This window comes from Hemicordylus capensis, chromosome 7, assembly GCF_027244095.1.
Source record: "Hemicordylus capensis ecotype Gifberg chromosome 7, rHemCap1.1.pri, whole genome shotgun sequence".
In the NCBI taxonomy this organism is placed as follows: Eukaryota; Metazoa; Chordata; class Lepidosauria; order Squamata; family Cordylidae; genus Hemicordylus; species Hemicordylus capensis.
In genome coordinates this window covers 21,945,596-21,962,853 of record NC_069663.1, presented here as the reverse complement: position 1 = coordinate 21,962,853, position 17,258 = coordinate 21,945,596, and the positions used below count along the sequence as shown (strand labels likewise).

Sequence of the window (17,258 nt, the reverse complement as noted above, 5' to 3'; positions counted from 1 at the left end):
CCATTGGGCACTCCAACTCCCACCCACTAGTTTTGCCCTGGGGCTGTTCTTTTAAAATCCAAAACATTTTGGATTCGGATTTTGCAATTTCAAACAAAATTGGGGTGTTTCAGATTCAGGCCAAAAGCAAAACAGAAAAAACAAAACAAATCGCACAACCCTAGTCTGAACTCCAACATGATTCCCATGCAGATACAGATACACATCCATACTCCATCCCCCTGGCAAAATTCTTAACTAGCTCATTCAAAGTTGACCTCCTCACCAACTGAGTGCAAATACCACTGTGAGACATGATGTTGCTATGCCAGAGCTTGAAAATTAGGTGTCCTTTTGCAAAGGTAGCAATATTCAGTGACTTCCCCTTCCCTTAGAAAATCTCCCTGCATTCGAATACGTACTTCAAGCTGTAGATACAGAGTGAAATCATAAATATAAAGAGGTTTGACATGATCACCATTTTGCAAGTTATATGCCTCTGGATCTCCCTAAACAAAGAACCAAGATGATCTCTGCCCAACTACAGTGCAGGCAACTCCAACCCCTAACAGGGGCCTTCATCCTCCTATCAAGTGCTGTCAGCCCACACATACTGTTGGACGAAGCAACTGGGCCAGGAGGAGTCCAGCAGCTTCAGCTGCCTAGCTTACTCCCCGCTACACAGTTTATTATGCCAATGAGGTGTCCTTCACAATTCATACCTGCCTCAAGCCACACAGCTCTGAGTGGATGAGCCAAACAGTCACCTAATAGTGGTCCATTCCCAACCTACCTGGGCCACGAAACCCTGAGGGAATGTAACATGGAACTACCTTCACCAAACAAAGGTTCCTCCGGTTGAACACCAAGATACATTACCTGACCCTGCCCACACTCACCTGCCATTGAGTGACTACATAGCAAAAGATTCCCACCCCTACATAATCTCCCATTTTGGTTTCAGTGAGGAGTAGGCCAACAAACCCTGAAGCCAACACCAATCAGGCTGAAAGCAGAATATTCCTTCTGGGCCCCTGAAACTGGTGGCTCGAGCCCTCCAACTGGCCCAGAACACCAAGCTATGGCCACAGATCAACACTCGAATGGTGCGGCCCCAGGCAACCAGAGGCAAGGACCTTATATCTGCATTAGTGTGGTAGTTTTCACGGAACTTCTTTACAAGAGATAAGTGACAATATGAACATGGTTAACTTTGTAGGCTGTCAGTGTGCCAGAAACTGGTATGAATGGGCAGGTAGGCAAATTGACCAGTATGTCTGTGTGTGAGTAACTTAAGAGGATACTTGCAGGGCTGTTGTATCTGGCACCAGGGTTGAGAATCTACAAGACCGGAATGACCTTGAGCTCCAGCGAGTTCTTGACCCAGGTGTCGTGCTTCTGCAATACCTTCTAGCACAGTAAAGTCCGACCCAGTTCAGCAGCTGTGCAGGGCTGTCTCCCAAACCCCCACGCCCTTTTGTGATGATGGATGGCAGTGATGGACATGTGTTGGTACAAGACAATCGCAATGGCCGTAGCCCTCGGGACGCTGACCCTCCCACTGGAGAAGTATCTGTAGCAGGAAATGGAAGTGGTTAGAACCGTATGTACTATGGACAACTAGTCCTCCAGGAGGGAGAGGAGCAAATATAATTGAAATTGTGCACATGCATCATTACTCAAGAGCACCCAGGTGTTTTTTTTGTTAAATGTATCACTTCGAAAGCTGAGAGAATGCACAGCTAGACACAAAGAAACAGAAACACTGAAATATGAAAAGAAATATAATCACAATGTGTTTTTAAAAAGGAGGGAGAAGAGCAAAAATAAAATTGTAAGGATATTGCAGATGTACCTTTGCACAAGAGGAACTGGGGAGGGGCATTGTTTCAAAAGCTGAGAAGAGCTTAAAATAATGAAACATCAAATTGCTGAATGAACCCTCCACAGTACACTATGGAAACAATGGGGACACAGCCCTCGTAAAATGGGGAAATACAGCTATTTATTTGGAACACTGATGATGATGATGATTACATTTATATCCCGCTCTTCCTCCAAGGAGCCCAGAGCGGTGTACTACATACTTGAGTTTCTCTTTCACAACAACCCTGTGAAGTAGGTTAGGCTGAGAGAGAAGTGACTGGCCCAGAGTCACCCAGCTAGTTTTATGGCTGAATGGGGATTGGAACTCGGGTCTCCCCGGTCCTAGTCCAGCATTCTAACCACTACAACACAGATGCAGTGTTGTAACACTGAAATGTAAAGATAAAACCCAAAAGAAGGCTTCCCATGGGCAAACGGCACCTTGTTCTCATTGCACACATGACGGTGTCAAGACACAGTTAGTACAGACACACACTTAGCAGATACGTAGTGAAACAATTAGAATGTGTAATCTGGAAAGTGCCCTGATCTAGTGAACCCCACACTGGCTAGGACCTTTGTGTCCCAGATGAAACCTCACCCATATTGGGACCTTGCGGTCTATTATTTCAGTAGAGTGGGCCTCCAACTGCGTCTTCGAGAGTTGGCCTCCAGCCATTCTTTCTCTGCCCCACCCAATCCACATAATATGCCCCACCCACTATGACTTTCATCTGCTCGGTAAATAGAGATTCTCTTTACATATTGGTCCCTTAAAAATATATATATTGTTTTCCTGTTTTAAGAAAAATATAAACAAAGAGAAATAAGAAACAAGAAACAGGATCATCAAACCCAGCAATTACAAAGATTCTCAATATAGCCTATATACGTCAACCTGAATTCCTCCAGCCAACATATCTCTCTTCCCCCACTCTACACATTACTGAGTACAGAACTAAACAACAATGATATTCTTACTGTCTGCATTAATTTCCTCTACAAAGAAAAGCGAAATCTCAGATGAGGTACCAATCCCTGTGATATATTATATTGAAAAAATGGTTCCCACACTTGAAAGAAAAAATCCTCAGATTTATTTTTAATATATGGAGTTATTGTGGCCATTGATGCATATTCCTAAAGTTTGAGATGCCATTAATCTAAAGTCGGCATCAAATTTGTTTTCCAACAGGAAGCATAAAGAATTCTTGCTGCCGATATCATTTATCAAGAAAGTCTAGTACGTTTTGCAGGAATATGTGGTTTAGCAAAATTTAACCTGAAAATTTCCAGAAGAAAAGGGAAGTTTGTAATGCAAAATTTGCTGCATCTTAGAATGTTTTGTTTTCCAACATTTTTGAGCTTTTTTTACATGTCCACCACATATGATAGAAAGTACCTGTCTGCTCCATACATTTACAACAATCCTCAGGATAGTTATTGTCCATCTTTGAAATCATTGCTGGAGTAATATACCAGCGCAGGAAGATTTTATACCAATTTCCCCTTAGAGTACTATTCACTGCAGATGTTATATTCACCTTGCATTGAAATTCCCACACTTGCATCTCTAGTGTTCTGTTTAAGTTCTGCATCCATTTTACATATTGGTTCTTTAATCTCACTTCCTGGAAACAGACCTTTTTAAGAAATATTACTCTTCTTTCACTTTCCAGGTGATGCTTTCTGGAGGAAGGTATTGGGTTTAGTAGACCTTATTTGAGAAAGCACAAAAGGCTTACAATATCTTCACAATATTCTGAATTTAGAGCTATCTGATTAGAGGATACATTGAGGAAAGGAGGACCATCCCTCTTATTGATGGCAGCCCTTGATCAGAACCGAACCAATCCCTTGGGCTGAGCCCTGCTTTAGATCTCTTCAGCTAAACTGCCAGCACTCCCTTTTACCAATTTGAAGTGGAATGGTTTCCAAATGTTTTTATCTGTTTTCCCCTAGCTGGAGTGTTTCACAGGGCTACTTGGCTCACAGGGACTTGAAAGGGGCAGGATCTTCTGGGTCAATAATTGTAGTTTAGAGAGTGGTGTGAATAGGGAAAACATTGCCTAGGTCCAAATGGATTGTGTTCATTTTCTCCCTTTGTGATTCAGATACAGTGTAATAAAAGTCTTTATTATGATTATCATTCATTCATTCATTCATTCATTCCTTATTATGATCTAAGACCAGCATAAAGAATAAGGCACATGAAAACGGTGATATTAAAAGCAAGTTTTTTAAAATACAGGGAAAATTCAAATCTGCATATCTATCCATATATGGCCCCATGTATGTGTAGGGGGCCATATTAACAAACAATCCAGAGATCAAGGGAGTTATATAAGGCAACTTATAATATGCATATTCCATTTTCTCCTGTGTAAAAAAAATTATTGTGGTGAGAATTTGGAACATGGGAGAACAGTTCTCTGAAACCTTCTCACCCCTTCTAGGAGAATAATAATTAGATGAATTCAAAGGGAAGAACATTCTTTTCCAAGTCTGGCTTTTCCCTCCCTTCACTGCCTGCTCCCCTCCCCCACCACCTGCAACCATCTTTACAGGAGGATTGCTTGCAAAATTCAACTACTTGTACTAGTATATGTATAATGGAAGATAGAGCAATAGACACCAATATAGAGCTACTTTAGCCTCACAGGCTGACTGACTCACTAGCTGACTCACTAACCTTCAGACTAAAGCACAAAAGTTACTTTCTTTATCAAGTGTCCTTTTTCCTTGTCAAGGACCCTCATGCTCATACCCCAAATGATGCCTCAGCTTACCCACGACACTTATCAAACCAATGCAACTGCTGGATTGGTATTACCTACTAAGTTTCTACCTACCACATCAGTGTCAGCTCAGCAGGAGTCTCCGTGAAAGTCAGGGTCCACACTGCCTGGAGCTGGGTGCTGTTCTCCACACATACAGTGTGTGCATCTCTTGGACATGATGGTTCTCCTACATGGGTGCCTAAGAATCCCTTTTTATAGCTTAGAATGCTGAGATAACATGTGGGCTGATAATGAGACAATTGTCCTAATTGGCCCAAAGTTACATCATCTCTTCTTCTTCTTCTTCACATGAAATAAGAATGCTTAATAGTTTAGAATGCTCCGATCGCAAATGGGGTGATAATGGGCAATGGACCTAATTGACCCTCAGAGGTGAGATCATCTCTCCTCTTCTTCCTCCCTTTCAATCCAAAATATGATTAATAACTGATCAAGTGTAGTTTCCTGCCTGCTGCATGTTCTTCTGATATTTGGCCCATCCAAACTGTCCCTCTTATTCTTACTTCTCTTTAACATGCACAGCTTCTTCATAGTACAAGACCAAGACCACTTATAGAACTCCCTAATTCTTACAGCACAGGAAACCCACACAAGCATTCCCTGTGCTGGAACAGATTTCAAAGCAGAGCATCTGTTTCAAAGCAGGATCACACCACATGAATTTCAAAGCATCTTCCTTCTTGCTAGCCAAAGGCGGTTTTATGGAGATCCACGTCTGACATTAGGAGTGACATAGCCAATATCCCAATTTGGTATTTGTGTAATGAGTCATTGTTACGGCCTCTAAAGGGAACTTCACTGCTCGGAGAAGCATCTGCACTTGACTCCAGGATCTACTGCAAGCTAATAGCAAGGGGGTTTAAACCAGTGGTTCTCATACTAGCATCCCCAGATGTTGCTGGACTACAACTCCCATCATCCCCAACCACAATGTGGCCATTCTTCCTTCAGCCATTGTGAGAAGATTTGATGGAATTTATAGTCCAAGAACATCTGGGGACCCCAGTCGGGGAATTCCTGGCTTAAACCTTTTGCCTCCACCACAATCACAACTGACATTTATCACAGCTCAGGACATGTACTGTGGTCTTTATACTCACCATCATCAGCCTCAACAGCTATCTCCTCATCTGTTCATTAGCAAAATCCTCATCTTTTGCTTAAGCATTCTCCATTTTCAGTTCATTTTCTTTCTTCTTTTTGCTTTTTATCCTTGATCTAACTTTTTTGTGTTCTTTTGTGGACAACAACCTCACTGGCAAATTCTTGCCTATTCTTGATTTCAATTCTCTTTATTTTCTGTACTGCATAAGGATCTTTCCCTTAACTTTATTTGGCTTATTCTCTCATCCTTTGCTTCTGTCTTCTGAATTCTTATCTCTTTCAACTATTTTTATTGTAACTTCCTTCCTTCCTTCCTTCCTTCCTTCCTTCCTTCCTTCCTTCCTTCCTTCCTTCCTTTCACTATTTCTCCCAAAATATCCTTATTAATGGCATGTCGGTTCTTTCCTCTAACTAAACACACAAGCAAAAGATAACATTTGTGAGATGAAGACAGGGACATTCCTATCTACCTATAACACTCCAATTCACCTGCAAAGCCTCACAAGTGGTACAATTACTTGCATTTTAACAGTAGTCATAATGAAGAATTTTAAAACCATCCGCTTTAGCTGCAGAGGAACAATTAATGGAACTACTGATAGGAAAAATGGAACAACAAATGAAGAAATGGCCAGTTCAGTAAAGTGATACTTGGATGCAAATGGGAACATCTGCTTATTCGCCAGTTCAAGCGGGGAGCACTTTAAAATGAGAAGGTATTTGTTGCTTGGAGCCTTTCATCCTAATTACACTTTCTAGGGTGTAAGTCCTAATAAATGGAAGGGGACTTCCTTTGCAGTAAACATGTTGAGGATCTTGCTTAAGAGCTTTGGCCTTGTTTGTTCACTTTGGGGAATAGTTTTACATTAGGAGGTGAATGGAAGCAGAGTTCACTTTTGATGGTGCTTCAAGCCGACTTCTAGCCCTGTCTTGCAGCTGTCTTGTCGACTCCTAGATTCCAGATCTAAGAATCCCATGCCCTCTTGCCCCCTTCTAGATTCACCAAATGTTCCCTTTCTTTCAAACTAGCTTATTCCACAGCAAGATTTGGACAGAGTACCAGCTTTCAAAGGGTGCAATCCAGCAGTGGTCCCAGTCATGCTTGCTTTTCATGGCTAGTGGCCCCTGATAGAAATGCACATCTCAGTCTTTGATGGGAACATCTTCCACGTGCTGATGGGTATTGTAGTGCTTATGATATTTGGATGCATATCAGCATCAGCTGCATGAATGAATCATCCTTCTTTGATCAGGGCATCTGACCGCATTTCAGCTTTTGAAAATCCCCCAAGCAGGGCTGACAGAACTGAGCCTGAAAGCAAAATGCCAATTTGTTGGAAAAAGGAGGGAGTATTTGAATGCATTTATGCTTAAATGCAATGGGAGATCATGACCTGAAGCTGGACATGCAGAGAGGAATAGTTTCATAAGTTCTGGGATTCTGTCATTGCTGAGGAGCTGTCCTTAGTCTTTGTTCTGCCAGGGCTGCTCTCCTCTTGGAAGGCGTTCTCCAACTCTGAGAAGAGAGAACATCTCAGACTCTCCCTGTAATTGCGCCCAATGAAGACATAGAGGATGGGGTTGAGACAGCTGTTGAAGTAAGCCAAAATGTCACTTATGTCATAACAAGTCAAGAAGAACTTGAGTAGATCACAGTTTTCTTGTGATGGAAATTCTATGAAAGGCATCAAGTTAATTGGGAACCAACACACAAAGAAGGCCACAGTCACAGCTGTCATGGCCTTGAAGGGCTTTCCTGACTGAGCAAACCGGCTCCTCCTCAGCCTCAAGATGGTTGCCCCATAGCAAGAAATCATGACAATAAAAGGGAGGATGAAGGAAAGGATGATGTGGCTGATAAACATGGAATACAAATCTGATTTAAATGAGCTATACATGTTTCCATAATAGCCAAAGCAGAATGACACAGTATCTGATAGAGTATACAGGTAGCTGTAGCTCTCATTCATAGCTTGTGTATTGGATATCACTGAAATATCATAGTTCAGGTATACACAAGAGAGGGCCAGAGACAGGATCCAAACACCCAAGGCCACCCAAAGAGCCCGCCGGGGTGTCTGGTGATTCCTTGCCCACACAGGGTACCTCACACAAATATAACGACCTATGCTGATGACCATGAGGAAGAAAATGCTGGAGTAGAGCTTCAGGAACTTCATGATGCTGATGAACTTGCACATTTCCTCGCCAAATGAGAAATCCAATCTTTGGTAAAACATGAAATGGACAACAAAGGCAACTGTCAGTGGCAGGAAGAAGGTGACAATGAAGTCAGCAATGGCCAAGTTGAGAAAGAAGACAGTTGTGAATGTCTTCTTCATTCGGAAACCAGTGATGAAAATGACCAGCCCATTACCTATGACCCCAAACACAGAGATCAGGCTGTGCATTACAATACAGGCAATGCCCATCCTCTCCCAAGACTCAGTGAGGCAGTCTTCATGGGCTCCACTTGAGTGGGTTGTGGAGTGTTCCGAATAGGCCTCGGTAGAAATAGCTGGTGCAGTTGCTTTGTTCATTGCACTAAGCGAGATACCTCTTCAGTTTCAGCTGGAAGAAAACAGCAAAAAACATGAGAAGAGTCATCTTGGATCAGACCAACATCCATTTTTCAGCATTATGTTTCCTATAGTAGCCAGCCAAAGGTTCTGCAGACACAAAAGCAGGCTGTGCAGTCAGTAGCCGCCTTCCCCTCTAATTTCAGTGTCAGCATTTAGAAATATTCATAGACAGGCAATGACCTTTCCTTTGTATTCCACCTCAGCAGCATCTTGATTTCAGAAATATTCTGCCTCTGAATATGGAGGTCTCCACTGAGCCATTGCAGCTCATATCTGCTGATGGACCTCTCCCTCCACAGATTGTCTCCATCTCTTTCCTAAAGCCACCCCTGCTATGGCCATCACCTCCCCATCTTGCACTACTCAATTAAACACTCTCAACAAAGAATGCTGAAACAAATGCAGCAAATCAATGAAAACGTGTCTTTGAAGGTTCAGCTCCACTTTTTAAAAGGATAATTGGAGTCCAGTAAGGATATTTATCATGCAATGTTGATAAGCTTTGGAAACCAGATATGACGGGATGCCAGTCCACGATCCATTTCTGCCACTGCCTGACTTGTGGATCCATTTCGTTTTAACATGCAACCAAGTTATATCCTGCAGGTCAACTAGTGTGTTTCCAGCAAATGTTCTGAAAGTTAACTCTTAGCCAAATGGGCCGGGTCTTTCCAGGCCTTTTTGGATGCCAACAGGCAGCTCTGAAACATGACTCTCCATAGTGGATGGTGGACAGAGTAAATTTGGGCATGTGCCAGCTGGCATGGGGGCATGTGCAGTCTCCATCTCACAAGAAGGTGAGAATGATCAAAGGTATCTCAAACCTTCCAGAGTGGAGTGGTAGGGGCCCAGGATCAGGGGATCAGTAGCTCTAGTTTTTGGCTAGGTTTGAACTAGGGGTGAGCGTTTCATTTCGGATACAAAATGTTTTGTGCCCAAAACAGGCCATTTCGGCTGTTTTGTAGCCAAACAAAACACCCAATGCTCAAAACAGAACATTTAGTAGCCAAAACAAAACGTCCCCATTTTGGATACAAAATATTTTGTTGTTTTGGCTGTTTTGGAACTCCATTTTGCAATTGCAAAAAGTCTTTCTCCTTCAGTCTCCATTTTGAGTTTTGACATCTGTTTGAATTTCCGGCCATTCCAGCCTGCAGATCGGCCAGCGAAAGCAGCATGGGCTGATCTGCTGGCAATGGCCTCCTTATTCCTTTTAAGGAAATTAAAGGGTAAAATTTACCCTCATTGGACAGTGGGGCAGTGTGCATTTCATTGTTGTTGTTTCACATTGTTGTGTGTAGATCAATTGCATTTCTGGGGGGATGTGGATGTGCATGACCTTTGGAAATCTTCCTGGTTCTTTTCAAAGCTTTGCTGCTGTTGTTGATGTGTGATGTTGATGTTATTTGGAGTGGATTTGGAGCAGAAAGGGGGCTTTGGGGGCAGAAGATTGGGTCAGGTGGTTGTGCCCAAGGGGTGCCTGCTGCCACCCAGATTCCAAAGGAACTGGGGAAAGGGCTGATTTTTAAAGAATTTCTGTAGTTTACATGTCTTTGAAGCAGATTCGGAGCAGCAAGGGGGCCTGAGGGGCAAAACAGTGGGTTGGGTGGCAGTGCCCCAAGGGGTGCCTGCCACAACCCAGATTCCAAAGGAACAAGGCAAAGGGCTGATTTCTTAGGAATTGTTGATGTTTACACACCTTTAAGGTTTTTCCCACTAGGGAAGAATGGAGGTTTCAGCAGACCCATAACTCCACCTGTGGGGGCAGGGGCACTGGGATGGCCAGGAGGGAGTGGTGGTGTAGTGCACAGAGGGTGTCAATCACCCCCATGGTTTGCTAACCCATGGGGTTCTGGGTTCTGTTGTTTCTGAGGTGTTCTGAGTGTAGATTCTCTGGTAGCAGATGAGATTTTCAATGACAAACCATGAATCTACTCTCATTTCCCTGCATCCTGAAAATATTCCCTGACAGCATTGCTACCCTAAGAACTGACTTTTCTGCTTGCACAGAGACCTTCCAGGGAAAGCAGAGGTTGCTGAAAATCACTTGCCCCATCCAGAGCCCTCTTATACCCGGATGTTGGGGTTCTGGCCTGTAGCCTCCTAGTTCCAGGGGGCCTCCAAAGGTCGGAAGGCTCCTGCAGCTACTCGGCATGGCGCCCCCCAGCTGCATCCGTGCCAGCCCCACTGGGACTCCAGTGCCAGTGCGCCTTTACAAAAAAAAACAACCCAGCACTAAATGTGGGGAGGATGGGGAGGGTGAGGAGGATAGAGTAAATAAGGAGATATTTAATAAGGATGCTCGCGCGGGCATCCTGGAACTTCCAGGGGCTGCATAGCCTCTGATCCCCACAGCCCCCTCCGGCTCTGTGACGGAGCTGGCAGTTGTGTGGGCGGCCAGTTTGGCTGCCCAGCTACGAGCAGCTGCTTGTCTGAGAGGCTAAGCCCGCTCTCTCCACAGAACCTCATCAGGCATTTCGCACGTATTGTGTGAAGTGCCTCTGTGTGTGTTGCAGTATGTGTGCGTGTATGATGCTTAACCTGCAAGTGGGGGGCTCCAAAGGCCTTTATGTACCGGCTCCAAAGTTACCTAGATGAACCTGTGCCTGCCCTTCCCCCAGAAGGGCCCTCTTTTGTCTGTGCAAATCCAGCCAGCTTTTGGGCTGCGCAAATTTGGGCTGTGCAAATCCAGCCAGCTTTTTTTTTTTTGCTAAGGCACTCCACATTCTAGACCCAGAACAAACTCATAAATACCCCGACGTGTCATATGACAAAATATATGCCATCTCTAACTTTCAGGGTTCATCTGGACCTTATTAACCAAAACACCAAGATGATCACCTCCAACCATCTCTGTCCCCAGCTGCAGTGAGTCAAAAGTACAATACTTCTGAACATTTAGCTCTTGTGGATAACAGACTCAACTAAGGTGTCACACACACAAACACCCTCCTTTAAAACCGTTGCATCTGGTGGCCATCACCATCCCTTGTAGTAATGAATTCCATTTCAGGCTCTCTCTTCTCAGTCCTTTATGTTTGGCTTTGCAGCTCCTCTCGTCTAAGCAGAGCCCCCCCCCCCTTTTCCCTAAAAGGGACAACATCCAAGATTTTTTAAGCTCCTGCCATTCAGAGCTCTGTCTAGTCAACCCAACACTGGAACTCCAACCTTTCCCTTGGTCCCTCCAACTAACTCCCTCTAAGCAGCAACTGACTTTTCTGTGGTCACAATAGGTATCATGGAGAATTGCCCTCCAACAGACTTTCTCCACCCCACCCAGTCCTCCTAAAATCCCCTACTCACTTGGTGGCTTTGACTGACTGGTCTAGAAGTGGTTGTCCCTCAGATGTTTCTGTTGTCTAGTTCTACGCTTAGCACTGTTCTGAAAACAGACCTCAAGAGCATTTAAGTAGAAGGAAGGATACGAGGGATGTGTATCAAAAACAAATGTGTCAGAAAAGATATTCTCTCTTCATCTTGATTCTTTAATCTCACTTCCTTGAAACAGACTTTCTGAGTCTGGTGACTATAGGCCATCTCCAGCCTCAGGGGCAAGATGCTTCTGAATACCAGTTGCAGGGGAGCTAGAGCAGGAGAGAGGGCATGCCCTCGCCTCTTGCCTGTGGGCTTCCCAGAGGCATCTGGTGGGCCACTGTGTGAAACAGGATACTGGATTGGATGGGCCTTGGGCCTGATCCCTCAGGGCTGTTCTTATGTTCTTATGAGAAACATTATGCTCTCTGCACATTCCCAGTGATAGGTTCTAAAGATAAGGTTATCAGCTTAAGTTTGTTTTTGTTGAAGAGCAAATATACAAGATATCTTTGTCATACTGTATCATACTGTATTTTCAACTGTCTAAACAGAGGACAAGTGGCAGAGGACTCCTCTTGCAAGGAGATGTGGCTTGGTGTCACTGAGCTCTTGCAAGCTAACCTCGCAGAGGTTCTTCTAGTGAAGAGATCTGCTGGACTGGGAATGGATTTTCAGCCTGTTCTGAATGGGGTTGCAGTCCCTCTGAAAGAGCAGGTTCACAGCTTGGGACTCCTGCTGGATCTTGCTCTTTGTAGGGATACCCAGATAGAGTGGCCGGGGTGATTTTGCCCAGCTTTGGCTTGGGTACCAACTGCATCCATTCCTGGGATAAGCTGACCTTGCCACAGTGATCTATGCCCTTATCTCCACATGGCTAGACTACTGTAAAATGCTAAATATGGGGCTGCCCTTGAAGGCCCTCTGTAAATTACAGCTGGTGCAGAATGCTGCAGAAAGTATTGAGGCAGGGGCCAGACACTCAGCTCATATCGCTCCACAGCTGAGACAGCTATGCTGACTGCCAATGTTTCTCCAGATGTGACTCAAGGTGCTGGTTTTGACCTTTAAAGTTAGTAATTAATGGCTTTGCCATAGACCCGAGAAACATGACGAACCACCTATGCCCTCGTAGCTCTGCCCAGCCTGTGAGATTATGTAGAGAAGTTCTTCTGTGTGTCTCACCACCTGCTGGAAGCACAGCTGCCAGCAACATTTCTAGGACCTTGTCCATCAATTAACTCACCAACTGAGTTGATTTCCTCCCAGCAACTATGTTCCTCACTCTGTGGATCTGAAGGATGCCATTTCCCATGTGTTCCAAGAATTATTTATTTATTTATTTCATAAATTTATATACCTTACTCCCCTGGAACTGGTACTCAGAGGCATCCTGCCTTTGAGGCTGGAGGTGGCCTATAAGCCCTCCGACTAGTTGCCGTTGATAGACCTCTCCTCCATGAAGTTAACCAAACCCTTCTTAAAGCCTTCCAGGTTGTTGGCTTGTTGACTGTGATGTGAAGCAACATTTCTTTCACTGCTGAGCCTCTCGGTCAGGCTGATGGGCTGACCCTGAAAACTAGCCATCCAGTCAGAAGGAGCAGAGAAGGGAGGGACTCTCCCTGATACTCCTCCCTCAACTCCTCTTCAAGAGGATTTGTCTTGCTTGAAACTGAGATTAGGGGCCAACAGCGTGTCAGGAAATCAGGGAGGGGCCAGTGAGCTGTCATCCAGCCAGGGCCCCCCATCTCTCTGGGGCCTGGGGCATTGTTTTCTCCTCCATCTTCAAGGATAGCTATGCCCCACCAGTGTGTCCCCACTCACAAACATGAACAACATTAAGACAGAAACATGTTTATTCCAAAATGGAAGGAAATAACAACACAGAGTTCAAGTTGGCTCCTTTAGTTAAGCAACGGTCCAGAAAGTCTTTAGAAAGACTGAGGAACATTGATGTAGCTGTATCAAGCAGAGGGTGTACAAACACACTGCACATTCAGTTGAATCCCAAGAAGAGATTCCTTGAGGGTATCCCATTTCAATGAGTTGAGCTTTGAGGAGTCACAGCTAATTTTTCTCCACTGTTTTCAATGCTGTTTCAAGATTTGTTTGCTTTAGGTACATCTACAGACTTCAGCGCTATGTCAGAGAAATGACAACATATCGACGCAAATATTGCCCAAGCAAATACAGTGAATCAATGACAAACGATAGTTTGGCTTCATTTTAAAAGAGGATAATAGTAGTATAATGAAATTAATCATACATCATATGATTATATCGCCATTTTTTGGAAAGGCGGTATAGAAATCGAATTAATAAATCATCATCATCATCATCATCCAGAAGACTGGGCAAGACCTACACTCACAGCCACCAATAGGAGAAGAAAAAGCTTCTTTAGTTTGTTCTGTCCTGGGAGTGCCCTGAGGAAGCAGCTGGCTGAGCAGCTGATGGGGAAATGGGAGGCCAAGATCCCTACCTGTGACTAATAAGGTAGGGACCATTTCAGTTAGACGTCCAGGAGAATTATTTTCCTTTATTGTATCACTTGAATCTGTTGCCAGGTTAATGGAAACTCTCTCTCTCTCTCTCTCTCTCTCTCTCTCTCTCTCTCTCTCTCTCTCTCTTACAATCTGCTTTATGAAAAGACAATACCACCCCCACCACACCCCGGAATCTTATGTGGAAAGAGTGGTTTGTCCCACATTAAAATAAAGTGGATTTTGGCAGCCTACTTTGAATCCTTTACAGTCAAGGACAAACTATTCCTCACCTCCCGACTCTGGTAGGAGATATGACATATTCATTGGATGGTCTTTGTGCTTTGAGTAGTGACCTGCAACATGATGTTTAGGTTAGAAATAAATTTGCTAGAGATGCCGGCCATGATGGCTCCAGTTCTGGTCACGTTCAGTTGTGTGTTGCTAGCTCCCCTGATGGCAATACACATCCCAATCTGCATCAGGGATACCCACAAAAGTTCAGTACAAACTAGATGAGCATTGAATTGCACACGCATATACAGAAGCATACCAACAACAGAGAAACGACGAGTGTATATAAAGATCTCACTTCTTGGATTAGGACATCCAGTGGTATCAATGCTTTGGCAAATCCCCAAACACAGTTGAGAGACCAGAGAATGAAAACAAGGAGCCATGCCTTGGAGGGGGAGTTGGCAGGGCAGTGCAGATTCTGAGGCCACATTCACATGTTACACAGAGTTTTAGGGGGTGGAGTTTTCCTCATCGTGTTGTCCAAATGCTTGCAACTCCAGTTGTGTGGGGTGATCAACCCTTGGTTTCACTTTCTAAACTCCAGTTTGAACCCTTGGGTTGTAGTGAGTTTTGTCTCCCCCACCCAAGGTTCCACGCAGCCTGTGTGTTGTCCGAATTCAGAACCACACAGACTGTGTAAGCTGTACCTGGAGTTGAAAGGAGGAAGCTCCTCCCTCCCTCTGGCCATGATTGGGTATGTGGGCTGTCCTTCATGCCAGAAGGAAGCCAGCACAGCCAGTTCACCCTCTTCACTGCAGTCTCACTGACTGCAGTTAGATTGCTCTCCGGGACGTCCAGATTTGGAAAGGGGAGTGATGGGGAGGAGTGGAACTGAGGGTCCATTGGATCCGCAGTTCTGCATTAGGTGTGAATGCATACTGAAGGAGTTAATGATGGGAAGCATTAGCCCTTCTCAGATGTTCAGTAGCTGGTCATGTTACATGCTTACGACATGCCAAAAGCGAGTCAGAAGTCCTGGAGCATCACTCACCACCTCCTCCACATCAATTACAGATACACTGGCCCCAGCCTTCCAATCACAGAAGTGCCCACACTCATGTACATTGTATACGGCATTCACCTCTTCAGGTTAACACTCTTCAGATGAACAACATGAGCAGAGCAGAAGTGGTATGACTGCTGGGGTGGGGCTGCTGACCTGTTTGTGGCATGTCTAAACATGTACTGCAAGCAGTCACTGAACATCTGAGTAATCTTGTGCTGAGGAGGGGGAGTTTTGACAAAGGAGAGAAATGGCAAGATTCACGACAGGAGCTCCAGCTCCGTTGAAGGAATGACCTTGGTATTTGTTGTGCTCAGGTTGCTCTCTTCAAGGAAGGCATGTTCCAACACAGTGCGGAGGGAGCGTCTCAGCTTCTCCTTGAAATCATGCCCCATGAAAACGTACAGGATGGGGTTGAGACAGCTGTTCAAATAAGCCAAGCTTGTTGTCAGGATTGAGCCGATAACTACCAAAGGAGTACCATGTTCATTTAGCTCAAGGAAAGCAAAGACATGATAGGGGAACCAGCAGACGAAAAAGGCCACGATCACTGCTGTGATGATCTTGAGTGGCTTGCTGGATGGGGCCAGATGGGTGCTCCTGAGCTTCAAGACAATGGCCCCATAGCAAAACACAATGACACTGAAGGGGATGGCGAAGCCAAAGATGAACCGGCTGATAGTCATGGCCTTCAGAGTAAATTGTTGGTGTTCCTTTGTGGGGCCATAATTCCCAGTGCACACAAGCACAATCTTATCATGAAATCTGCTTTGACTAGTCCCTCTGAAATAGAAATTTGGAGAAGACAACGCCAAAGCCAGGACCCAAACAACCAAGGCCACCAAGTAAGCCAGCTGGGGTGTCCGGTGATTTCGAGCCCACACTGGGCACCGCACAGAAAGACAACGGTCCACACTGATGACCATGAGGAGGTAAACACTGGCATAGAGATTGAAGAAGGCTAGGCTGCTGTTGATCTTGCACATGGCCTCTCCAAGTGGCCAGTCAAAATCCCGGGCGGTATAGACAATACTCAGTGGCAGGAAGAAGGTGAAGATGAAATCGGCAATGGCCAAGTTGAGGAACCAGACCGTGTTGACCGTCCTCTTCATACAGAAGCCAGTGATGACAATGACCAGTCCATTTCCTAGGACTCCTAAGACAAAGGCAAGACTGTAGATCACCATGGAGACAATGAGCATCCCTCTCTCCAAGGTGTCTTTGTAAGCAACATGTGCATCCTCATTGAATGGATTTGAATGAGTATGATTTTGAAGTATCGTTGTATTATTCATTGCTTTAAGGCAGATGCTCCTTCACTCTCAGCTTCTTCTTTTTCCTGGCCGAAAGGAAAGAACAAGAACATAAAAAGGGTCATATTCAATCTGAGCAATATCCATCTAGTTCAGCATTCTGATTCTTGCACCATCCCACTCCCATGGCTTCTGAAGATTCACAAGATAAAGGTGACAATGCTCTTCCCCTCTTACTTGCCTCCAGCCTCTGGTTTTTGGGGATATCATGCCTCTCCATAAGGAGGGTCTATTTCGAGATCAGACATAGATAGACCCATCCTGATTTGTCTGTTCTTTTTCTTAAGCTATCTAGGTAGTCAAGATTACCTCCGTACTTTATGAAACGAATGACAAACATTTTTTAAAAATCACTTAACAGCTGCATTGGCCAAAGGCCTGAGCAGAACACATACCTGTGCATACCGAGTATCCTGTTCATGAGCATGAAAGTTGGGATCAAGTCTGACCTGATCCAATCTGACCCCGCAAATGTCAGTTCAGGGACCTTTGAACCCTTCTGAATTTTGGGGTCAGGA

General features: G+C 44.6%; 2 protein-coding genes across 2 annotated transcripts; both read right to left on the bottom strand.

Annotated features, from left to right (window-relative positions):
• Positions 1-7,174: 7,174 nt before the first annotated feature.
• LOC128332851 (formyl peptide receptor-related sequence 6-like) lies at positions 7,175-8,290 on the bottom strand. The gene has a single exon (XM_053267621.1). It carries the CDS (start codon positions 8,288-8,290, stop codon positions 7,175-7,177), a length of 1,116 nt encoding a protein of 371 aa, XP_053123596.1.
• Positions 8,291-15,687: 7,397 nt separating this feature from the next.
• On the bottom strand, positions 15,688-16,722 carry LOC128332850 (chemerin-like receptor 1). Its single transcript, XM_053267620.1, has one exon. It carries the CDS (start codon positions 16,720-16,722, stop codon positions 15,688-15,690), a length of 1,035 nt encoding a protein of 344 aa, XP_053123595.1.
• Between the last annotated feature and the right edge of the window lie 536 nt (positions 16,723-17,258).

Coding starts and splice junctions, on each gene's coding strand:
- LOC128332851 (XM_053267621.1), bottom strand. CDS start 8,290: ATGAACAAAGCAACTGCACCAGCTATTTCTACCGAGGCCTATTCGGAA.
- LOC128332850 (XM_053267620.1), bottom strand. CDS start 16,722: ATGAATAATACAACGATACTTCAAAATCATACTCATTCAAATCCATTC.